This window comes from Macaca nemestrina, chromosome 6, assembly GCF_043159975.1.
Source record: "Macaca nemestrina isolate mMacNem1 chromosome 6, mMacNem.hap1, whole genome shotgun sequence".
Taxonomy (NCBI): Eukaryota; Metazoa; Chordata; class Mammalia; order Primates; family Cercopithecidae; genus Macaca; species Macaca nemestrina.
Genome location: NC_092130.1, coordinates 77604347 through 77631282, shown reverse-complemented (window position 1 = coordinate 77631282; position 26936 = coordinate 77604347). Strand labels below are relative to the sequence as shown.

Here is a 26936-nt window from a genome sequence, read left to right as displayed (position 1 = left end):
TTGGACTAAAACTTCCTGTTAAATTTTATGTTACTTTGATTCCCTTATTTCTCCTATTAATCAAGTAAACAACTGAAATTGTGCCTAAGAACTGACAACATTTTTCTAGAGAGGTTTGAAAAATAACCTTTTAATAGCTATCTTTCCATAGTGGAAAGAGAAGTGCTTTAATAACCTGGGTACAAATTCCATTTCACCAATTTCTAGATTGTTTTTTAACTGCAAACAAATTACTTACCATCTGTAGCTTCATTTTTGCCATGTGTAAAATGGTGTCTGTAATACCTACCAAATAGTGTTATCATGGAAAATAACTACGATAGAAACTTCTACTTGTGTATGATAGTTGTCCCCTGCAGAGGGTCTCCTTCCCACCTCCCCTCCCCTCCCCTCTCCTCTCCTCTTCTCCTCTCCTCTCCTCTCCTCTCCTCTCCTCTCCTCTCCTCTCCTCTCCTCTCCTCGCCTCGCCTCGCCTCTCCTCTCCTTTCCTCTCCACTCCCGTCCCTTTCCCCCACCTGTCTCTTTCTTCAACTGGCTTTAACAACTTAGGAAAGAAATAGCTGAAATCTGAACGGATTCTCAGTATTAGATAAGTTATAAGCCAAAAAATAGAAATTGCTAGATGAAAGACATTTTCAAATTATTCTCATTTTAAATTGGGCAGCTGATGGTAAAAAATAATAATTATAGTATGGATCTGATGAATTATAAGTATAAATAACAAGTTCCTTTATTCTCTGTATTTTATGTAACCATCATTGTACTTAATTTTTTTAAATTGAGAACCAACTTGCTAAATTTGATATATCTATGTATGCCTGTAACTTCCCTATTCCATAAGCGATGAAATGACTTACAATAAAATCAAAGATAGAGTAAAATCAAAACCTGTTAGTCCAAATTAAAAAGAAGTTCTGTTTCCTTTTCATTTCATCATAACCTTTTGATCCTTTTTCATTGTAAATATATGCTTAGGTGCTTTAAATTTACTTTTGTATTTGCTTTTAAGTCATTATTTGTCACATTGCTTGGAATGATCTTGAATATATTAGTATAATGCATAGAGTGCCTATGTTCAGATCCCAGCTCCTGCACTTGTTGGTGTCCAAGATAAATAAGCCAACACCACTTAAAGTGGTAAGAATAGATTTTATTCAGTAGTAACTATTGCAGTAGGGAAGTGGGTCCAGTGTGAAGTGAACCTAACTTTGCCAAAACAAAAGGGAGGAGACCTTTTAGAAGCTGGGGTGTGCTGAGGGAAAGGCACTGAAGGATGTGAAAGGGAGCTGGTCCATGTGGCTGGGCCATCTGGGTTTGTTATTTGGGAGAAGAAGCAAACTCATTATGTCTTTATGACAGGAGGCAGTGGTGTCAATTAGAACAAGGTGCCTACTGGACTTGAGAGCTGTGCAGTTATCTCCCTGAATGTAAGAAGACGTTTTTAGGTGGTAGAAGATTTACATCTCAAAGGAACAGAGAAAGGATTTATAGTTGCAAGCTTTCTGAAGTAACTGCTCTAAGAGAGGGTTCAGAGGTTTATGCTTGTTACCAGGTTTTGGCTAGAACAAATAGTAAAATCTTCTGGAAGCATTGAACTTTCTTGGGTGGGCACCTTAAAGGGTGATGGGGTCACATGAGGGGTGCAGCTGTGAGCTGTTAGAAACTATGCTAATGTGTTTCTTCATGTCTCTTAATGTGTGTGTGTGCGTGTGTGTATGTATTGCGAGGAGAGGGTAGACAAAATCAGCACGTTTCCTTATTGGCAAAATAAAGTTGAATCTAAATTATAAAGACTTCTAAGAAATGAAACTATGCTGAAATGAGAAGAAAATGGCATATATAAAAGTAGTAACTAAGAATAAATCACATTTCAGTAATTTTTCAAGTTTTAAGATATTTGTTTGATGTGTACTTGAACCTCCTTGTTTTTTAACACAGAAGTAGAAACATAGGTACAAAATTCACAATTTTTTGGTGCTAGTTATTAGGTTTAGAAATACCAAATGATTTCTATCCATGTTAGTGAAATCTGATTATTCCAGCTCTGTGCAGTAATAATCCAGGAAGCATGACTTATTAAATGAGTGCAACCTATATTTGTATTGGGCATATTATTAACCATAGCACACAGTTAATTGTGTATGGATTTCCATTAAGGAAGTGGAATTCATTGAATCTTATTCTCCTTAAACTGTAATTTTTATCACTAAAAATTCTTGATATTAACATATTTGATAGTGAAAAACTGACCATTTAGATGAGACCAATAACTAGAAAAGAAACAATAGCTTGAGTTAATGTTGGTTTCTTCAATGTATTACATAAAATAAAATTAAGGGAGAGCAAAAATAATCAATTTTAAGATCAACTTTTATTCATTGTACTTCTCTAATATTTGAGGCATTTGTAAAATGATTCAGGAAATTAAATATTTAATTTTGCAAATGGCAAAGATGGTCAAAACTAACTTCTACCATTTTAAAAGCAAGTGCATTAAATTGTTCTACTCTTTTTATAAAAGCATCTAAAATTTTGCCTTTTAACTTAGACAGTATTAGAAATACCACTCATGATGATTGGTTTTATAAATAGAATCTAAAGTTGTTTAGGAAAGAGTCTTAGACAAACTTTTAGGGTATCTAAGTTCTGGACTTAGCCCTTCCACTAACCTGCCACTCAGCCCTCAGCAGGAAACCTACCCTCACTGAGTACTTTTTACAGTCATAGAAGCCACTTTTTAATAGTTATTGTTTCTTCCTTACTAGCAAGAGTTTAATTTGGATTTTTTTAATCTTTTTTTTTTAATAGTCTGATACATACTTCTGCATGTCGATGCGATTACCAGTGGATGAGGAAGCCTTCGTGAGTAAGTATTAATTGGATTGGGGGAGTAGCAGTTGAATGAAGGGCAGTGATTTGAAATCAGTGAAAGGTTCTCTTTGAGGGTTATGAACATATTAATCTTTTACTGTCAGTTTCCAAAATGCATTTATCATGCCTAATGCAGAAACAAACTAGAGAGAGCCTCTGAGAGGAAAGATTACAAACTGTATCTGGAGAGATTCGTGAGTAATAGTAGTTAAGGAGTTGCATGCAGATGTCGATGGCCGCCAATCCTGTGTGGTCCCATTTGTATAGTATTGGCTTTCTGTCTGTGGCAAGATGCTTAATTCCGCTCCACTCAACAGACAGCTTATTTACCTGCTGGTTCATGCTATAAATCGACTGCACTTAGAATCAACATTGGTGAATGTAAGATTTTACCTGTCAGACAGGTAGATGGATAGGGAGGGAAGGAAAGAGGGAGGGAGGGAGGAAGGGATGAGAAGGGAAAGGAGAGCCAGAAAAGAAAAGAAATGGAAGAAAGCACATTTATCTTGTTGTTTGTATTATAGAATAAGAGAAAGCTTAAATGACAGATTCTTCCCCAACTGAACCTTTAAATCGAAGAGGAAAAGTGACAAAGCACCATCTGTTTCCCTCTAGGTTGTTTCCATTTAAACATCCCTTATGACAGACATTTAACTGTTTAGGGAAGGGCTGTGATTGGCAAATTACTCATGTATTTGGCTTTTCTCTGCTTCATTTTAAAACATTTGAGATGTTGATTTTGGAGAGAAAGTGATGGTAGTAGTACTTTGGTCCCTTGAGACTAATCTTCAAGTGGGCTGTCTGAAATGGCCATTATGTGAATTGTGAAATGTGTACAGTAGCCTTGGGGCAGTCTGAGGATGAATTTTTATGAGGTGTTTCCCACAGGAATGGGCATTATAGACCTGCAAAGCCAGAGCAATGTGCATTTTTTTATTCACATACGTTGGTGGCAATCACAACAGAAAATACAACCTTTAGTAACACTCTCAACAAAATTTGCTGCATAGTTAATTCCTAAGAACGAAAGACCGTACAAAGTTGAACACTGATGAGGTTGTTTTGTATAATATTTGGACATTACCGAGAAAAAGTTAGGAAGCCAAGTGCTCCCATATCCTGAACTATCTTTAAAGACAAAAATAATTTAAGTTTCTAATTGTAGTGCTTTGAGTAACACTAAATATTATTTAGGACATAAATTCATAATTAAAATCCTAGCCATAAAGCTTTCCTTAATTTCATATTCACATACTTGGTGATCTAGGAGAACATAATATTCACTCACAAAAGGAATTTTACATGAATTTTTCTTTCCTAATTTATATTTTCTTTGTCCAACCCTGAAGGGGTTGTTTTGAGTCCTGTTTTCAAACCAGGTATGAAGAAAAGGCCACCCTACACCCCTGTGTAAATATGGTAGTCTTGTGTTACAGCAGTATTACACGTCTCACATTAATAGGTTTGTTTCTGGAGATTGGTGGTAGTATATGATTTTTGAACCGGTGACTGTAAGGACTATAAGTATATATCCTGTGTGTTATTGCTCTCCTACTATAAATGTGTTTACGTTCACATAATTTAAAATGAAAAAATACAAGTGAGTATATTCAGTCAAGTAAAATATTCACAGGAAACACATAAAGGTCTATATTAGAACCAGAGGGCTAAATGTTTTCATACTTTCTTAGGCACTTTTCTTCTGAGATTAAACTGTTCCAAGTTCTAAGGTCCTTAAAAGGTCTTCTAAGATTAATAACTATTTTCAGTATTTCTTCCTTTCTTTATTACTTGGAGGATTGCATGAATATTGAAACTTTTTGTTCCCTATTCACAATGGGTTGTTTCATCTTCTGTGTGAGTCCTTTAATGAACTATGCCCAGGTGGTTTGTGGTTACTGTTGTTTACATAATTCAGCAACCACAGAAGTTTAAGTCTAGACAAATTAGAACTGGAAAATGGAAAACTAGGGACAATTAGCAAATAATCATTTATATAAAAGAGTAAGTAAAGGAAATTCTGCATGTATTATCTCATTAATTCTTAGGACAATCCTGTATAGATAGTCTCATTTCATAGCTTGAGAAACAGAGACAGAAACATCTCTCTCTGTGATTTAATCAGGTGCCAAGATACTAGTTTGTATGGCATTCTCATTTATGTAATGGCTAGACCATGACCATCATCACTACCTGCCGTTGTTTACTAAGGGCCTGCCAGACACTGAGATACTGAAAGCTAAACATATCTAAGCCAGTTTTCAGAAAAGGAAACAGAAAGTCAGAGAGGTTAAGGAATCTGCCCAAGCTTTTTACTAGCTGTGTATTAACCTAGTCGTACTTCAGATTTGGGTGTGGGGACAGTGATACAAAGGAAGAAATGAGCAAAGTTATCAGTTGCATAGGTGGAGCTGAAATATAGCAAGAGCAGCACCGTTCTTCCTTCCTCACATCAAATACAATTATTCTTTCATTCCTTTACCTTCACTCCCTACTGGATACACTCTGTCCAATTTTGCCAAAGGAAAAGTAAACCTCAAACCATCTTACAAAACAAATAACAAGTACACGTGGAGATTTAAAGATTTGTAGAAGGAAAGGGGCTTGGATATATAGTTATATGTTGGGAGAGTGACCGTACATAGCTTTTCCAGACTCCCAGAGTGAAAGTTTTGCCTAAAGGGTAACCTAGGCTTTTTCCATTCTAACGGATTCTGATGGCATCTGGTGACTAACAGAAGCTATAGCCTTTTTGTGAATTGTCCCAAATTCCTGATCTCAGGATGCCTTATCCTGAGATTAGACATGGTTGCAAATGAAGAGCTGTAAAAACGCATAATACTTTGTTCGTTCTTTTCTGTTTTAAATTATTTTTTATTTCTCATAGTCATTCTGTTTGTTTATTCTTTCCTTTAGACATTTAATGATTTTATACCTTCTGTTTTCATTATCTGTGCCTCTTTAAACTTTTGTATTCCAGCAGGATATGGCACTGACTCAATAATTGCTTGCTGAATACATGAGTGAACACTAAAAAGGGATTTTGTTTGGCCATTTTCTGACTCAACATTTCAAATAGTAGATAATTTACCTTTTTACCTTGAATTATATTCTAATATAAGGAATCATTGTTTTGCTTGTGTTTATGAAAAGCCATTGTGCATTAATTCAGCAAACTTAAAATTCTGCTGCATGTAAGTTATTGGGTAATAGGGATATGAAGTATGTTGCGTGTTTAAGGAAGTCACAGGCTAGTAGAATTGTAGACAAGAATAAAAGTGTTAAAACATATAAAAAGGACTTTCTCCTTGAACTTTTCTAATTTCTGAAGAAAATTACAAAAGACAATACAATTTACATTGTTTATTAGAACTAGGACAGACTCTCTTGATGGTGTTAAAAGTCAAAATTGGATTTGAATAACTCACTTTTTGGCTTTATGTTTATATGCTAGTTATATAACCCATCTTAAACATACTTCTAAATTTTCAGCAAATACCATCACAGTCATCATGGAACTCATATGTATATATGCCTGTTATATTTACATATGAACATATAGCATGTATGATGTGTTTATATATCTGTATTTAACTATTGAATGTGAATTACAGTAGGTGTTTAGAGAAATGCAGTGATGAAGATAAAAATATGTTTTATATTTTGAACGAAATTATAGCTTTCCCTAGGGCATTGTTTTTGTTTGTTGTTTTAATAAGAAACCATAGAATTTGAATGGGTGAAAGTATAATAATATCTGCATTTGACCACTGAACTGTGGTGCTGTCTAAAAGGTGTTTTACAGACACTCGGAGGAATTGGCTCTGACAGCAGCCCACTCAGCCAAGAAATTTGACTGTCATCTTCATCCACTTGCTTTCCCTCACATGGATGACCTGTAAATAATTGTGTCTTTTCCTTAGTGAATGATGACAGGTCCCTATCTATCAAATTGCACTACACAAATGAGCTAGAAGCCATTGAATTTAGAAACAAATAAAATTAATCTAATGATTCATTGTTTTTCATTTTCCTGGGCTTCTCTCTTGAATGTAGAACAGTTTCTGTTGCAGAATTGCACAGTTAGATTTGAATAGTTCCAAATATGACATTTCTTAAACAAAGCACATGATCAAATGATGTTCGGATACTTCAAGAACTGCATGAACAATTCAATTTTGATCATGCTTGTGGGTCACTAGATAGTCCGACATAAAGACCGAGGTCTGGGCAGAGTACATTGCTCGTATATCCATGTTTTATGGCTTTGGCAGCAGCAAATAGAGGGGAGTAGCTTATGCATATGTGTGTGTACATGTGTGTGAGTCCTCATCCGCATGCAATCATTCTGTTACCTTTCTGCTTCCAGTTAGTTGACTAAGTATCCTTTCTCTTCTGTCTTCAACTAGGACTTCTTTCCGACATAAATAATGAGTAATCTCTGTCTCACAGATGATCACTGAGTATTTTTCACCAATCACCCTGAAAAACGCTTAGTTTCTTAGTGAAAGCTACTTGGCAAGAGCTATGATGAAGAACACAAATAAGATATATATAGTAGAGGTCTTTGATGAGTAGATAAAGCCCATTTTTCTTGGTCATAATCATGTAGGAGAAGTTGTTGCTATATACCTTGTCTCAGAGTCTCAGAGTATTTCTTAAATGTCTTCTATCCTTTGGTCACCCAAATACACATGGTTCCAAATTGACAACACCCAACATCTCCTCAGCTTTTCTCAAGTAATAAAAAACAGTGAGAGATGAATAGGAACCATTTCTAATGTCTTCAATTAGGTACATCTAATGATCACCAGAAATTAATTGACATGTTGATATAGCTATTTTAATGCAGAAATGTTAAAATGCTACATTTCCCCCACCTACCACCTCCTCAGCAGGAACTACTTTAGTAGTCAACCCTTAAAAGATCGCTATGAGTTGGTCTAGTCAGAGAAAATTTCATGATGAAGGTACGCAGGATTTCATCTGGACCTCTGAAGATGACCTATTTGAATATGCGAAGGGGTGAATATTTTAGTGGCCCACAGTATGAGCCCAAACACACTGGGCACAAGTATGAGAGACAGTATCATATAGTGGCAAAAATAGCAAGCTCTGAGCCAGAACACTCCACATTCAGATCCCAGCCTCACAACTTTCTAGCTATACTACTAGGGGACAAATTACTTCGCCTCTCTTTCCTGAAGGCTCATCTATTTGGCAGGACAAAGAACCAGACTCATAGGGTCTTTGAGAAGTAAATGAGTGCCTGGCACCTGGAAAGCCCTCAGTAAATGTTAGTAGTTGTGATTATTAAGTGAGGGGGCTGCCTGATGAGAATGAGGAGAGGATGTAAAGGTTGCCATATTGGAAATGTAGTGAGCTAGAGGACTGGCACAGTGTTATGCATGGCCCTGAAAGGCTAGAAGAAGGGTATGGGCTTGATTCTGTAGGAAATTAATAGTGGACTATTATAGGAATGACATTACAAAAACAGGGCTTAGTGAAGCTTATGCTGTTTAATCTTGCATAAGCTTGGTTGATGAAGTCTATTTATTGATTCCTTGGTATATATCATAGAGTTTAACTTTAAAAGATATATCATTTAGAAATTTAGTTTTTTTGTGTGTGTTGAAATTTCTTTATTCAGAGGTGAGGATTGTTTTATTTGAAATTGATGTTCAATATATAGGCTTGCTCAGGTGTCTTATTTTTTAGATAATTTGGTGGCAGCAGCTTTAAGTCCTCATAAACCACCATAAGCATTCTTTACCAATGGTACATCATTGTCCATACTAGCAGTAGTTAATGACAATTTCACTATTAAGCTTTCTGGTTAAAAATGTTCAAGGAAAAGGTGTTTATTTTAGTACAGAATTACTTCATGGTTATGGGGAAAGCTTGCGGGAGATAATGTAATATGCCATTGTGGTGGGTTTTTAACATGCTGGAAAATAGACTATGGTGCTGTGAGCTTTACATTTGTCTGTACCTTTTTGGCTAAACTGCAAGATTATGAACCGTAAGGTTGATTGTATCCTCAACTCAATGTTGATAGTAAGATTTTAGGGCTTATGTTTTTTTTTAAATCATGACATATCTTTTTTATTATATATTCTTGAACCTCACACCTTCCCAATTCTCTCAATATTAAATATGGCTTGAAATCACAAACAGTCTTAGATTACTGACTCTTTATCATTGATAGGAACACAATTGCTAGAGAATTCCTATGCCTGCCTCAGATCTCAGCACTAAAATGATTTTGGGTGATACAGCTAAAATTACATAATATAATACAGAGTTTCAGTGGTCTCCTTGAATAAAATAATTCTAAAATATCAACTAATTTTTATCTTTAGAAATTCTTTATGAATTTATTTTAAAAGAAACCCGCTTTTACTGTTTGTCCTGTACATTTAAAGGAGCAGTACAATCCCAATTTAACTAAGATGAGTTGATAAACTCAGACTATGCTCACATAATAGAGTATATTCCATCACTATAAATGGGAACTATAGTCAGAATTACTGGTGATTCACTTGTGAAACCTTTAAATGATATACTTACCTGGGAATAAGTGCTGGAGATTTGACTGAGTTGTTGATGGGGGAGGCAAGGAGGAACTGGTCTAGATTGACTGTAGGCACTTGTATTTTTACCAAGTTCCACAGGTTATAATTTAAAGCCCAGGCTAAAAATGGCTGCTTAAGAAAATTGTTTAATAACATGTAAAAATACCCATGGTATGCAAACTAAGCTATTTACAGTGTATAACATGATTACATTGGGAGGAAAAAAGAAAGTTAACAATGGTTATCCCTAATATATATATAGGCAACAATTCTAGATTGCCAAAGTTCTTCAGATCCAAACTTGCAAGTCAGTTCTTTTTTTTTTTTTTCAGTAGGTTAATTATCTGTGGTCTTATTATTCCTCTACTGAATACTTTAGCTAAAAAGAATTGTTCCTGCCATTTCCAATGGTAATTTGGAGCTGGTTATATATACAAGAATATCTCCAAAATTGCTGGTTTCTCTACTTGGTTATGTGTGTTCTTCAGAATCTTTCCATGTCCTAAGTCTGGCAGAAGAATCAAAATTTGACATGCAGACTTGGATATCCGCTTGGAAGGGAAAAATGGAGAACTAAATGACATTCTCCCCTAGGTCAAGTTCTTAGAGAATTTCGTGGCCGTGATTATAGTCTGATGTTACTTAAAAGAGCCCATAAATCCCAAACAACCCCATGCAGTGAGGAGAAATTTTGCTTAGAACTCCGGAATTTAGACCTAGACATCTCTCTTTTCAACATGTCATCCACACACATAGTTTCAGGTCTTTCATTTCAGATGACATTATCCTTTGAGAAATCCTCCGACCTGTGTGCTTTCAGTGTCATCAGATTTCCTTTAATTACTGTGTGTGAGTCACTTTTTTGGAGTCTTAGTCCTTCAAAGATACTTCATTCCCAGGACTTACTCGCCTATAAAATGTTCCCTGATCTCATACATCAGGCAATCTGAACTGTTAGCTCCCATTGAGACTGAAGTACCATTTCCACTTAAGCAACTGTCATCTTAATATTGAGTTAGAAGAGTCAGTGGCACTTTTAATCTTATCGGATATAATATTCCTTTGCATTCTCTTGAGGCTGTGTTTTGCACTGTTTCTCACCATCCCAAGGCTGTCTTTGTTTATTCTGCCTGTCAGAATTGCACACTGAAATGCAGTTGTTTCCATTATTATCCTCTAGCTCTCTTCCCCTTGGATCCTTTATTTCTTTGGTGTATGATGGGTGAAAAAGAAAAGAGACATTTCTTTTTAAGATGTTATTCTACAGTATTTTTCCATATTCTATTTTGTGTTCTGTTGACATCTCCTGCATAGTGTTATGTGTGTCTCGTGCCCAGCAGACCTAGAATTCACTAGGGGTGGGGTCTTATTTTGCAAAGCCAGGCATAATCAGCAGGAATGTAGCAAACCCCTGAAATGAACCTGTCAGACTAATCTTTTCCCAGCCTGCCGCTCCCCACCACTGGCAGCAGCCCTTCAGTGAAATTGTCCAAGCGCTGCTTTATTTTAAGGCATCTACTGTTTATTTTAGATTTACATTTTGATTTGACATTCCTTTTGCTGGAGGCAGTTTTCATTACAACTTGCAATGAATTGTACTTTGAGCTATAATTATATAAATATTTAGATATTATACTTTTTCTTTAGGATATGATAAAAGATGGTTAGTTGCTTGTTTTTGCTGTGTACTTCTAATATACTTAGCATTTAAATTAGATCTGGAGTTTCTGGAGGAATATGTGAGTCAGTGAGAATATGTTTTTGTGAAAGGAAACTGAAGAATTTTCTTTTTCTACTACTTAAAGACAGAGTTGTTTCTCATTTTAGAAGCAAAAATTAAACACATACCTAGTTAGAGTTCAAAGTAGAGCAAATAAATAAGTGGTACTTAAAATGTATGTCAGAAAAAATGTATGTCAGAAGGAGAAAAAAATCAGAAAATGATTAGAGAAGTTATACTTTGATTAATTAAGATTTGCACCCTTTACTTTACAAAGGACAGTTAGAAGAATCTCTTACATAAGCAAGGGCCCAGGCAAACTATTTTCTTTCTTTCCTCATGGAAAGCTAGAGATTATATGTTGTTGTTTTTATGATCTATCCCTTTATCAACAGCTCTCTTCCCTGCCCTTACCTGAATCTTTTGCTTATTAATATTTCATTTTTTAAAATTACTAATAGCTCCTTATTTTTCCAGAAATGTCTTTGCCTTGTTTCACAGCAGCATACACATTGCATTAGTATAAAAACGATACTGTTGGTGTCTCCTAAACAGACCCTGACAGCCCTGGGCTTTCTCCAAACTGTCTTGAGCCTTCTCTGTGATTCCTGCTACCCTTTCTGGTACTTTCATCCATCCTCACAGCCTCAGGGTTCAATTTTTTAATGCTTCCCAAATACGTAATTCTCTGACCTCTTTCTTGAACAAGAGTCACAGAATTCTGACTCTCTGCTGGATACTTCCACCTGAATTTTTAGCAGGTGCTTGAAACATTGTTTTGCATCCAACCATTTAATTCTTGGAATGAACTGCACTTGGCCATGTTGGCTTATTACCAAAATTCCAAGAATGATTCAGTCATAGGAAATTTATCCACCCGTAATAAGATCTTCCGAGGGGAGGAAATCATGTAGTCATCTACACAGGTTCTGAAAAAGCAGAGGGGTCAGATAACCTCTCAAGGATTGGCAGAGGGAATACTTTTTTAAAAAGGTAGGAGGAGGAGGAGGATACAATTAGAAAACAGTTATAGATGTTCATAAAGTAATATAAGCAGTTTAATAAAAATGAATATAAGATTAAAAATTGTATCATATACCAAAATAAAATCAAGGTGAATAAAAGACCAGTACTCCTACCTCAGGACTTTTTCCATTTTCTTTCTGCCCCAGGAAAGATCCCTGGTAGGATTCTGGAAGGGAGGAAGGAAATCCTGCACTCAACTTGACGGTGGTCTATAGATATAGAATCCTTCTTTCTTCTGTTTCTCTTGCTAACAAACTTCATCTTCGTGACAATAGGGACTTTCTATGAATTGTGAACGGTTGTAACTTCCAAGTGATTCTTTCCTTCCAAAGCATCTTCTTTCATCTCTTAGGCTTACTATATTCTTTGCTAATAGATAACCAAGCCTCAAGTTATAGCAAGTCCATTTTCCAGCCATTCTCTCTTCATTAGTATTTTAAATGATGGTATGAAAACTTCAAGATTTAATTTTTAGGCTTCAAGTTCTTATTTTCATTGCAGTAAAAGAAAGGTTTATTTGTCTCCTCTGAAACTGGTAAGCCAAGATGGCACACAGTAGCTTTGGCACATAGCGCTATGTTTTCTGTCAGACACACTTTGCCAGTCATGGTGCTATAGTTTGATGTAGAACTTTTTTGCTGTTGTTTTGTTTTATAAGTACTAATGTCTCACATACACGTTCTAGCAATAAGTTATGTTTTCTTAATTTTTTCAAACAGACCAAAATAGCTGAAAGATGCATTTTTGCACACACCTGAGATTTAAGATCAGTTTGGAGCTATTTAATATTGTATGTGCAAAGGTGACTCATGAACTGCTACTGCATACTGGACAGCATTTTGATGAGAATGAAAAAGGATGAGCCAAACCCACACTAGGAAAGGGAGTTCATAGATAATAATATAATTTATTTTTAATTTTTTCTCTTTCAATTATGCATTTGTTTATTTTAATGTCTTTCAACAACTATTATTGGGAGAAAACGAGAAATGTCATTGTATAACTTCTGATATCTTTTAACAAGTATACCATGCTTATTCAGGACAGTAATTTTATGTCTTTTGTATTTTTGTAAAGATACTTTTTCCACTTTTTCTTTCCTGGTAAATTGCTTCTTCATATATATCCCAGTGACTGTAGTACTGTTGTTATTCTAAGATGGTCATAAATTTCTGTTATGAATTTTTGTGTTCATATTTTGACCACTCACTGTGGTTTGTTTCACTACAATGTTGTGCAGTGTTTTATGATACTCAGCACTCTACTGAAGTCTGAAAGGAAATACATTGTGAATACATAGGCTGCAGATTTCATTTAATACCCATATAATGCCCTCACTACTTTAAAAGAGGTCTTCCATTTAAAAAAATATGTGTGTGTGTGTGTGTGTGTGTGTGTGTATGTGGGTGTGATATTCAGCCTATTATTTTTCCTTTTTATTCTTCTAATCATATTATCAAGTCATGCTTATCTTTAATAAGATAATTTATACAAACAGGGCGTTTGATCACAAGAGCATCAAAACATCTTTGTTATACAGGTATTTGAACTGTTCAAATATGTATTTTGTGACTTTGGTGCACAGAAGTGTAACTTATATTCACATACCTGTATTATTTTCTCATAACAGTTGACTTCAAGCCTCGAGCCAGCATGGATACTGTCCATCATATGTTACTTTTTGGATGCAATATGCCTTCATCCACTGGAAGTTACTGGTAAGGATAATGGGTTTACAGTATAGAAGGGTGTAGAAAATGTGTTTTACAGGTGCAAAGTGTATCTGTGCAAGTATTTCACAACTGGTTAATAAATAGGCAGAATATTTTAAGAGAAAGAACTTTGTTCATTAGCATCACGTGGTTATCATGGTTTATCACAGTTATTTGGTCTGCTATGGAGCATATCTATCAGCCTTTGTCACTGACTTAATAAATATATATCTCATGGACATAAAGATGGAAACGGTAGAAACTAGGACCCCAAAAGGGGCTGGGAGAGAAGGGAGCAAGAGCTGAAAAACTACCAATTGGATACTACGTTAACTATTTGAGTGATGGGTTCAATATGCCCAAACTCCAGCATTACACAATATACCATGTAACATGTTCCCCTTGAATCTAAAATAAAACATCTTAGATTAAATATATGTATATTATATTAATATAAAACATTAAATATATGTATATTGTTATACAGTAGTATGTCCAGGTGCATAAGGCCTGTAAAGGAAGTCTGAAAATTTAGATTATTGATACTCTGACATTAATTTTTAATTAATGTTCTTTGGCATTCTTGGAGATCACCAAACTCTGAAAATAGCCACAGGTTTTAAGCTTCTTATTTTTCAAGTAGACCCAGAATCACTGTTACACGTTTAATAGTCCGGAATGACTGGTGTGCTTTGCTTTGCATTGAGGAATCTGTTTTGAGGTCCTGTCCCTACATAATCATGTAGACTGATGAACTTTTCTGTGTGCATCCTAATATTCATTAGCCTGATGCGAGTCAAGCAGCAACTGCTCTCTTGTCATTTTTATAATAACAATATAATGTGAATTTGGAACTGTTAAAAGCACAGGGCAATTAGTGGAAATCTCCATGGACCAAGTACCATCAAAGCATTTGTTAATAGGCTTAAGTTATTTGATGAAAGGAACATATCACATAGGAACCCAACTTACGTGACTGGGTTTATGTCAAAACGGAGTCAGCAAATCACAGTTAATACCCTTCAATATCAACATTCCCGTTTATGCTCTTCAGTAAATTTTTGTAAATAAAATTCTGGGATTAAAAGATTATTCTGTGACAGTTTTTCCTGAATCTTATTCAGTAAATCACATCCTTTGGTTTTTATGCTTTAAAACTATTTCTTCTGAAATTACCAATATTTACCTTTGAGTTAGACTCATTCAAAATAGCTAGAAGGATTTAAAGTCTGCTTTTGCTGCACCTTGGTTTAAGGGAATGAGGGAGAAAATAAAACGACACTTAAATGCTATTCCAATTCTAATTGTTAGGAAAAATTATCTAAAATGAGCCAAGCATAGCTCATTGTTCTCATGTTAAGGGAATACAACAAACACCTCATTTTGGCCCCTTTAAAATATTTATTAATATTCTTAAATAAACTATTTTGAAATTAAATCTATAAGATATATTGACCAAAAATCTTCCACATTGGGGAATGAGAAGTTTCAAAGAAAAATATAAATGAAAGTGAAAACAGAAATTTTGAGTAGAGTAATTGTTACATATATTATTTTGCTAAAATTATTACTTGAAAGTCAACATAGTAGAATGAAAGAGCAGTGAACTAACTTGCTGGATTCCCTGGGTGGATTATTCAGCCCATCTGGAATGGAGTTCTTGTCTTCATTTCAGCAAAAGACTTATACTAGGCCTTTATAAAGCCTCTCTATGCTCTAAAATTCCATAATTCTATGAATATAAATTGCATGCAAATGATGAGTCTGATTGGAAAGGCAGTATTTCTAGGAGTTGGAAGTGTGTGCACTGCTTGACTCACCTCAAGCAAGCAGCTCACCGTGTTTTGCCAGTCAGTTGCATCATTGAGTAATTACAATTCTTAATAACACTATACCCATATCATTTTAAATGGATTTTAAAATATTTGCCTTGTATCCCATAGTCCCACTTAATCTGTAAGTTTGTTATAATTGAATTTATAATCATAAAACAAGGACAATTGGTGCTGTTATTCAGCATCTTTTAACCAAGCCCAAAGTGTTTAAGTCTAACATTTAAAAGTAGGATCTTTTCAATGGGTGAACTAGAAGACATACATTAAGTAAAACTGTTCTAATGACTCTGACTTCCACAATCAGACCTTTTTAATATATATTCTTTTACATATATATAAATATATTTGTATGTATATTTATATATAATATATATAAAATATATATTTTATATTCTTTTTTTTTTTTGAGACAGAGTCTCACTCAGTCACCCGGGTTCTAGTGCAGTGGTGCGATCTCAGCTAACTGCAACCTCCACCTCCTGGGTTCAAGCAATTCTCCTGCCTCAGCCTCCTCAGTAGTTGAGACTACAGGCACGTGCCACCATGCCCAGCTAATGTTTGTATTTAGTAGAGATGGGGTTTTGCCATGTTGGCCAGGCTGGTCTTGATCCCCTGACCTCAAGTGATCCACCCACCTTGGCCTCCCAAAGTGATGGGATTATAGGCATGAGCCACCACGCCCAGCTATAGGACTTATATTCTTATTTAAAGATAGTATACATTATTTATCTTCCAATATTTGGCAAAATCTATACTTTAAAGAATTAGAGCTCACAGGATATTTCACAGCCAGAACTTTCAGTTGCTTCACAGAAACATCTTCCACTCCCCACCCCCAGCCTCACAGGCTCAGCCCTGAAGATAGTCGGTGGATATTTTCCAGCTGTTTAACATCTTATCCTGTCATCTGAATTATAGTACTCACAACAAATATCTATTAGTGTCAAAAGTCTTGCATTATTTTTCTAAAATTTTTGAGTCATGGAATTGATCACACTCATTTTATAGTTGCAAATCTATTCAATTATTGTAAGATATAGACAGCACTTAAATGAAGACTCCTGAACTTTCACATATATTTTGGGTATGATACCCATAACAGTTTTTGATGCTTAAAAATAAGCAGAAGTTATTCACACTCTAGGGAAGCTTATAAGGAAATACAAAGCTGTTTCAAGGAAAGAAGAAAAAACTATTTTAACATCAAAATGTCAAACTCGGATTTCCTCTTTTCTGTTTGTTAGCTAGGATTTCCTCCTGTTTTCACTTTCGTGTTCCATTTTCATTGTGAGCAGGTTGGCAAATAGGTGTCTTTAATATAGGAAACATGTTTCCCCTGAAATTATGAAGTTATAATTCACCCTCTGTCTTCAGGCAGCATTTTTAATATGAAGGCAAAGAGCTATTCTGATGATATTTCACTGTTGTGCTGCCCTCCTTTGCTCTTTGTAATTGCCTCTTTCTGCTGTTCATTAAAATATATTTACAGTTATATTAAGTTTACATGAAAATAGTAGACACAGCATGAAGCAGTTTTCATTACGTAGTCATTTTAATTTTAAAGTTTTTTTCATCTGCACACATTCTAGCCTTTTGTGACTCATTCCAAATTAGCAACTCACACTGGCAATGTGTCTAGTTAATTATATGCATGTGCATTTAAATTGCGTACATAGATTTGAACCTTTTAATATTCTGTAGGGTGGTCCCTTTATAGTTAGAGTGGGCCTAGTGCTCAATTCCAAATTAACATACCTCTAGAGGATGCAAATAAGGACCAGCTGATGGAAAAGAAGCAGCTCTGCTGACCCATGCAAAGAAGGCGATAGTACCTGTCGGATGTAACCCCGATGCCTTCTTCCCAGGCGTTTGGAGGCGGAAAACAGTTAACCCCATCTAGGGACCAAAAGAAAATAATAGCACCAAGATTAGAGCAAGCATATCAATAGCATGATTTGTTCCACTTTATTTGTGTTCTATAGACTTAATTCAAAGCATGACAATCATAAGTTCCCCAGATTTATTAGCTGAATATGAGCCTAAACTAAGCTCTAAGTGAGTAGATGCTCTTTTGAAGTTGTTAGTCAGTAATGAAATGAAGGTGCTGAAAACTGGGTAATTTAAATATAAAAATTTACTTGAATAGTAAATTTTGAGGATATCTTGGAAATTCAAATATTGTGTTCATCTAGTCTATGAATTACTTCATTCTGTTTTTACTCTTAATAATTTTTTTAAATAAATGATAAGCTACTTACAGTTTCAGTCTTTGAAAATCATATTTTGTTTATGCAAATTGTGTTGGCGTTTGGGGTAATTCTGGAGTGCTCTCTTTTTTTAAATATGAGATTGTAGGCTAGTGCATTTTTTATTCTGCTGAGCACAGGATGTAGGGTTTAAAACAATTTGGGAGTGCAAACCCCACAATTTTGTGTTTAAAATATTGGATGATTAAAGCTAGTGGGCTTCTTAAGTATCTAGTCTTATACTTTGGTGTGATCTTCTATGCATAGCTAAAATTATTTTTAGTTCTTCTTATTAATATTTGATTTTAAAGCTAGTTCTAATGACACTTAGGACCAACTAATCTTAACGAACCAAAGATGACTTCTACAGGTTGTTTGATGTTTTTTGATGAAAAAAAAGCCCAGCTGGTTAAATGAGGCTATTTCCAGCTGTTCTAACTGGGAATCATTCTCAAGCTAAAGCAGTAGTGCTTTACCATCTTATGAAGCTTTAGCTTAAATCCCTTTCAACTGTTTCTATTTATTAACCACCTGCTGTGTCTTTTTAAATGCCACTATCTCCACAGGGTTACAGCTGCTGATGAGGAGAAAAAAAAAAGGAAATAAAACGTGTGTGTGTGTGTGTATATATATATATGTATATAGAAGCCTATATAAGAGACACCCTGCTTGGGTACTCATTTAAACGTCTATTTTTTAAAGGTGATGTTATTTTCCAAATAAGGCCACAGCTTTGTTGCCTCCCTCCCAGTGATAATGATTCTTTGGTTGAGAACAGCATTTGCATATGCTGTCTTTATGCTCCCATTCCATATCCTGGCCCCTGTCATCCATACACTATATACAGCAGGATTCACTGTGTCTTCTGCAATCCCCTCTTTGTTTTTTTCTGCCATAGGAAACTTCTAAAGTTAAATATGTGTAACATCCTTGTCAGTATAAATAAAAATAACAGAATCTCCCAAATCTACACTGTCTCTTGTTTTAAGCACTGTAAAATGTGGCATTGAGTGCAGTAGCAGTGTTTAGACATAAATTACTGATAGGCTAAAATTAAAGGCATCCATTCTCTTTTTCCACTTTAATATTATAATAGATTCCTATCATATTGCATATTGGGATAGTATAATGGATCAATTTTTAAAACACAGTTGGTCTCTGGTTCTAACTTCTAGTCACCAATGATTATGTTCCTTAGCTAATAATATTAAGGTACTTGGATTAAAGGTGTTAACAGGAGTTCCTTAGCAATTGCCCAATTCTTAGTAGACTAGTGTCAACTTTAATAAAATAGAATGTTATAGTTGGAACCCTTTTGACTGTTTCAACAGAAACAAATGCATTTTTTCCTCACAAGACTAGTACTTTATGTTAAATAGAGTAGCAATATTATAATGCACCATTGTATTTAGCACAGATCCAGAACTGTGAAATCAGAACATCTTGGTTTCAAATCTCAGCTCTGCTACTTGGTAGTGGTAATAAACATTGGTTAAATGATGTTAGCTGTATTGGTCTGTTTCCTCATCTGTAAAATTGGGCCACTAATCATTGGCAGCTTGATTGGGCCATCATGAAGGGTAGATGAGGTAATATAAGCAATGTGTTTCGTGTAGTGTCTGACATGTAGAAGGGATAGCTATTATTTTAATTCATTTATTAATAAAATATGTATTAATCATTCACTATGTGCCAAGCACTTTGTTGGGCATGGAGAATTTGGTATGAACAAAACAGACACACACTCTACTTTTATGGACTTACTGCCTGTCTAACCTTATTGGAGCAAAGGAACAGTGGGTAGTTTCTGTGATGCTATTTATCAGGCTGGTATTTCTTAATCACCATTCTAATTTGCTTTTTCCTTATGTATCCTTCTAATGACTATGTTAGTGTCTATCCATTGCATTGAAATTCACATAGGATTGTCTGAATTTGGGAAAATATTCTATGGGTTTATAGAGCAGTTAATAGTACTTGAATATCTGACTCATACTGAATGCATTTTGAAAGGTAAGGACCATCCCCTCATGCAATTGATTTTGTGTTGTGTTTCTTTAAAAAACTTTCTAACTTTAGATCAATTTTCCTGGTTGTGGTTCTGTTAGATATGTAATGCATTAAAATTGGAATTTAAGGCTATACAGATTTAACTTGAGGGCATGACTGTTATTATTATTATTATTTTACTCAAAAGAAGAAACGAGTTATCAGTTCTGATCTTCCCTGAGTAACCTTGGCTTTTAAATAGCCTTTAACAGATACAACCAGAGAGTACTTTAACAGTCAGTCATGCTGTCTTTGGATAATTCAAAATGACAAGCTACCACTTTTCAGTGCTTGGCACAGTCAGAAAATATTCATACCATCTGAATGGCTTCCCGGTGGATTAGATGTGAAAAGGATTCTATATGAAAGGTCCAAGAATCCAGACTAGTTTTATTTTCAAATGTTAATTCTCATCATTTTTACTATGAATGCTAAGAAACCACAAGGGAGCTATGTGAACCTTTTCACAATTTAATCGACTTAGTCTGGAGGAGCCTTTAGGAGAAGCTGCTAGAATGATAAGAAAAAGAAACCTGGTTGATGAGGCCTGAAATTACAACAGCCATTGATCAAGAGTTACATTGCTTCCCAGCCTTAAGGCCCTCTTTACTAGTAAGAATAGTGCAAATCCCCTCTACTTCCATAGGTCCTTTTTTGGGAAGCCAAAATATACTCTACCATCTTTCTCTTTTTGGTCATTTTACATGGAGAAAATATGCCATTTTCATTTAAAATGGGAAATGGAAATGTTTACCACTATGATATGTTATCAGTTATAGAATTCAGTTCTCTCACCCTCTTGTTTTTCCTCTTAGTCCTCCCACTGAGTTTCAGGATTAGTTTCAATGCCCCGGTGTCCTCCAGTGAGTCATTCTTTACTCAGTCTTGAGTTTAATATATTTTTATTGTAAAACAGGGTTTTAAAAATTAAACCAATGTTTGCCTTGAAGCTCTTATTTACCAGACCTGATAAGAGAATAAAATATTAAATCATTGTCTCTTTGTGCATATGTCACGAACAATTTATTTCATCTCAAATTTGATTTTAGAATTGCATGCGCAAATTTCAACTTAGTTCAAGGATGACGGTAGTAATCAAAGCTTATCGCCACATACTATTCTCTGCCCATAATCAGTGTCAAGAATTGAGATAGAAGGGACTGTGGCAGCCAGAGCTTTGAGTCATGGGTTAGCTGTTTGACCTTTGGAAGTTACTTAAACTCTCTGAGCTTATTTAGCTTTAAATTACAGCCTGCTGGCAGTGTTGTTATATAAGCTGATTTGTTTAAAAAAACAAAACAAACAAAAAAACAACTAGGCAAACAATAATTCAAATTTATTGGTGTTTATATTTTAAATTTTTAATCTAATTTTTAAAATAAAGTATTATAACATGAAGTTGAGAGTGCAATACAATTTAAGCTAATTCAGCTCTTTAAGTGTCTGTACATGGAAAGTTGAAAACTCACCTAGAGGTAAGTTTCACCAGATATTTGTTTCATGACAGGACTTCAGCATGAAGATATTATCCTACATACTTGTACTCGACGTCCTCACAATCTGGGTGGAGAGAGAGAAGTAAGCTGACACTTAGGATGAGGAGTGCTGTAGTTAAGGAATGAAAGGTGGGTGGGGGTCGGAGAACACTTTCCTGAGGAGGAAGGCTTGAACTGAATCTTGAAGGAGAAAGTGAATACAAGTTTTTCAGGCAGAGAGCTGGGATGGGATATTTCAGGCAAAGAGAGCAATGGGAATAAGGAAGACTGGAAACCAGAAGCAACTTGGCAGGACTAAAAAGGGGCTGTTGTCTGGAGATAGCGTCTAGATCATGACAGGTCTTACGTGTTATGCTACAAGATTTGGATCTTATTTAGATTTCATTTTGGGAAGCACTTGAACGATTTTGAGCCAACAAATGACATAATCAAATGTGTAACTTAGAAAAAGTTACTAAACCAGTTTTCTCTGTTATATTTCAATCTGGTTCTTTCTAGTCATCCATTGAAAATCAACTTCCATATCAGAGGAAACAATTATCTTGTTTAACCTAAGACTGTCATCACATGGGTGTTAGGCATTTGTAATGTTTAAGATCTTTGTTGAAAGCTATGAAAATTGCCACCCAAATCTTTAAATCTTAGTAGCTCACAGCAGTGAGATACAAAGTTCATCACATTTGACAATATCATTTCTTTATTATAGCTGAGGCCAGGAAGGAAAATTTTGCTTTTGGGCATCATCCAACATCCTGAGCCTTTTAACACACTTGGCGTAAGGATGTCACAGACATTTCTTCCAAGGTACAATTCTTACATGATTATGATCTGTCATCATAAGTGTATTGTGTTTGACAGTGAACAGTAAGAAACCACTGGTTGATGTCTTTTATATTACACATTACACAATCTCTTTCTACAGCCTGGTTTATAGAAGCAAGATCATTTTGCTAAGCATAACCTTATCAAGACCTCCTGGTTCTGAGTTCCTCACCCCTTTTCAGACAGGCAACACAGTTGTCTGCACTCATTGCCTATCCTCCAACGTCATTTCTGGCTAGAAGCAGAAAACAGAGCAGAGTCCCTGCCTCTGAGTCTGAATGAACGTCTTACTAGTGGTTTTCATATGTGCAACATGGGTGCTTTCTGTGTTTCTGGCTTCAGTTTCTAACTTATTTAGGAATCTATCACAGTCTGCCTTTGTTTCCCATCCAGGTCAGGGGCAGTGTACATTTTTTTTTTTTTTTTGGTGAGCCAACCTCCATCCCAAGAAGCTGTATTTGTCCTTGTCCTTTACAGTCTTCAAGCTTTTCAGATCTGCCTACACGCCTGACTCACCTTTTTTGGTCCCAGTTTTCAAAACACAAATAAATAAAAGCAACACAAAAATGCAGCCTAACAATGTTTGGATTAAATCCAATTTAATATAGAAAAAGCTAAGAGATATATTATAATGGGAAAAAAATGTGTGGCTTGGAGTCAGACATACTACCATCTATTAACATGGATCTACCAAACATCCGAGCTACCACACTGAGTGCCTTATACACATCACCACAGCAGCCCTATCACAGAGGTTTCCATATAGGAACTGGGCCTTTGAGGGCTTATAAACACACCCAAGATACAGAGCTGCTAAGGGGTGGTTCTAGAATTGAACTCCAGATATGTCTTTCTGCCTGGGTGCTCTTTTCACCCTGCGACACTCTCTCTCAACAATGAATCTTCAGATAAAGTGAATGTTTTGTTAAATAATGCATTGCCCTGGAATAGTACTTTGAAGTTTATAAAGTCTCATTTGATTTACAGAATAACTCTGTGATGTAAGTTTAATTATCCCTGTTTTCCATGAGAGAAAACTAAAGCGTGGTGAGATTAAGTAACTTTAAAAAAAGTTAAGTAACTTGCACAGTACAACTTATTAATGCATTCCGGTATTCATAAACTTGATCATGCATATATAAGATCAAGAATCCTTAAGAGAGGCTGGGTGCAGTAGCTCACACCTGTAATCCCGGTACTTTGAGAGGCCGAGGTGGGTGGATCATCTGAGATCGGGAGTTCAAGACTAGCCTGGCCAACATGGTGAAACCCCACCCATCTGTACTAAAAATACAAAAAATTAGCTTGGCGTGGTGGTGGGCACCTGTAATCCCAGCTACTCAGGAGGCTGAGGCAGGAGAATCACTTGAACCCAGGAGGTGGAGGTTGCAGTTAGCCAAGATCGTGCCATTGCACTCCGGCCTGGGCAACAAGAGGGAAAGTCTGTCTCAAAAAATAAAAAAGAAAATAAAAAAATAACTCTTTAAGAGAGACACACTTGTATTGTTCACCCTACTGATGGTAGGCACTGTTTGTTGCTTTGGGCAGATTTGTTGACAACAGTGATCGCCAAAGGGGAAATGTGTATGACTTTTTTTTTAGTCCATGTTTCTGCGGCATTAACTTTGGTTTATACAGACCGTCTATGTAATGCTTGTTTTTCTACCTGATTACATAAAGTACATTCCATGTATGAACATATCAAGGAAAAATTATATATCTCCCTCACAGGATTGTTTCACATCAGGCAAAAAAATGTCTCCCCTTTTATGGCTTTTTATTCACACAGGAATAATTGTTTGCCCCACTCTTTATTAGGATCTTAAAGCTAATATCATACAATGATGATATATCGATGTACTTTGGTTTCAAATACGTTCCCCTGTCACCTCCCACCATGGGGAGCAATTTATGCATTTTACTTCTATTTAAACCTTCATTTATACTACTATTTATTTTCTTCAGGTTTTGTGATGAAGGAACCTGTACAGATAAAGCCAATATTCTGTATGCCTGGGCAAGAAATGCTCCCCCTACCCGGCTCCCCAAAGGTATGTAAGAGGCCTCTTGGGTGGTCGTATGTTCAGCTGCCTAATTTCTGTTTCCAAAGTCCTTTTTATTATAATCCTTTCTAACCAGTGATGACAATGTTCTATATTGCTGCTTCACAGTAAAAGTGCTTGCATTACCTGCTTTGTATTGAAAATGTTTCATTTAGGTAGTTACTCTTTCTCTGCCTCTCTTTGGTAAGTAGTTTGCCCACACAACAGTTTAGATAAAATTAGAAAATAACCAAGGATAGATACCTCAAGCCACCTTTGACCTAAGGCACATTGGTTCTTGACAGCAGACACATTTCATGAGCCAAGAGAGCTAGGAATTAAATAAATTGCTGTTTCAGCAGAGATTTTTTTACAATCTTGGAACCTAGGTATTTAATATGGTGCCAGACCTCAGATGGCTTTCTGACTGCACCTCTAAATTGTACATAGCTTCCAACGTGTGAATGTATTACCAGATTCTGTTTTATTAACTGAATATTTCTTAATATTAAAGGGTGTGTGTGGTTCTGTTACAGAATAGGTCTGTCCTGGTTCGTGGATGATCTTGTGATACACATGCACCTCTCTTTCCTCCCTTACTCATTGCCAGCATCGTTAAATGATGTCTGATCTCTTGCACTTCAAATGAGCCTCAGAATTCTCTCCATATGAGGCAGCTGCAACCAAACAAGTTTGAAACTAACAGGGAGGTCTGTCATAGATTTGTTGACAGATTTGGATACATTACTAGAGGAGAGCTGTAAAAAAGAGATTTGTAAAAAAAAAAAAAAAAAAAAAGTATACTTCTGCCGGTAAATATTTTCTCTGTGAATTTTTTAAAGCTCACTAGCAAGCTTTATTAACAGTAAGACTATTGGCGGGGCACAGTGGCTCAAGCCTGTAATCCCAGCACTTTGGGAGGCCGAGACGGGCGGATCACAAGGTCCATCGATCGAGACCATCCTGGCTAACACGGTGAAACCCCGTCTCTACTAAAAAATACAAAAAAATACAAAAAAAACTAAAAAAAAACTAAAAAAAAAATAAAAAATAAAAAAATAAAAATAAAATAAAATAAAATAAAAATAAATAAATAAAAATAAATAAATAAAAAAAAATACAAAAAAACTAGCCGCGCGTGGTGGCGGGCACCTGTAGTCCCAGCTACTCGGGAGGCTGAGGCAGGAGAATGGCATAAACCCGGGAGGCGGAGCTTGCAGTGAGCTGAGATCCGACCACTGCACTCCAGCCTGGGTGACAGAGTGAGACTCCGTCACAAAAAAAAAAAACAACAGTAAGACTATTAACAATATTCGAATTCCAAAAATTCACTGACATAATGGCCTTTAGTAATCTAGTTGGCAACTAGTTTCCTCAAAGCCATTTTTGTAGATACCTCTTTTCACAGCGGAAGACAAGTAATGCCACTTAAATGCTCCTAAGAAGTCTATTTCCTATATTCAATCATAAAATAAATATGAATATATACAAAGCAAAATGGGAGAATGGGTTTATGTATGTCTTTTAAATAATCAATAGAGACAGGATTTTGTTTTGTTTGTTGTGTTTCTTTCAAAATGAGTGAACTGTCCTCTTAAAGTGTGATTACTCTAGTTCTGAAGTGGGAACTATGAATAGAATTTCATCATAGTTTTGAGGAGATTATAATGACAGATTATATTAGAAATTCTCAGTCAATGTCTGGTTTATTTCAGTTTTCATATAATTTTATATGTTATATGTTATTTTATTTCCCTCTGGATTTCATAGATCAGCAATTTGAGAGTAACTCCATTTTAGATGCTCATTTCTAATATATTAACTTTTTTGTAAATCTTTAGGTGTTGGATTCAGAGTTGGAGGAGAGACTGGAAGTAAATACTTTGTACTACAGGTACACTATGGGGATATTAGTGCTTTTAGAGGTAAGTTTTGAAATGTTGGAACTAAGCAAAACTTCCAGTACTATATTGTTTAAAATACATGCACAAACTATTATCTACATCTTAAAAAGAATTGCCCACACCCTCTGCCCACTAAGGAACAACAGCTTTTGTTTCCTTTAATTTGGAACTGTTGAAGGAATGAATTTTATTTTAGAAGTCATTTCTGTTAGGCACCTGTGCATGCTACTGTGTTTTCTTTTATGCTGACTTTATAGAACTCTCTTGCCTTCTAGTGTATTGTTTTATCAGCCTGCTCCTGCTCTTATTAGGAGTTCTGATCATTCCAAGCAACACTGTTGGAAAGCATAGGAAGGTACTGGTTGTTTATATTTATGTTGCTCTGAGCAAGCCACTGAAAGCCTATAGGTTCTGCAATACCAAAGAGGTTCTCAAACACTCAGGCTCATGTCGATTCCTTATCTATCCATACCTGGCACTTCATGAACTCACCCACTGTCCACTACTGTAAGGCACAGACCCCAGCCACCCTTTAGGTAATGCCGAATACTCCCCTAGACACATGTTACTCTACCTGTGATCTCTATGCACTTTATTTAAATGCCCCTTTCCTTATTATAGATCGTTGGTATGAGGAA

At 35.6% G+C, this 26936-nt stretch overlaps 1 protein-coding gene across 23 annotated transcripts in view; it reads left to right on the top strand.

Moving 5' to 3' along the window:
- Nucleotides 1–26936, top strand: part of LOC105471068 (peptidylglycine alpha-amidating monooxygenase) — a 279410-nt gene that overhangs the window by 149029 nt on the left and 103445 nt on the right. For all 23 annotated transcript variants that reach the window (XM_071098668.1, XM_071098666.1, XM_071098664.1 and 20 more), the window contains 4 exons: nucleotides 2809–2866; nucleotides 13823–13910; nucleotides 24318–24403; nucleotides 26236–26319. In XM_071098668.1, coding sequence (XP_070954769.1) covers nucleotides 2809–2866; nucleotides 13823–13910; nucleotides 24318–24403; nucleotides 26236–26319 — 316 coding nt within the window. The remainder of the gene's footprint in view (nucleotides 1–2808; nucleotides 2867–13822; nucleotides 13911–24317; nucleotides 24404–26235; nucleotides 26320–26936) is intronic.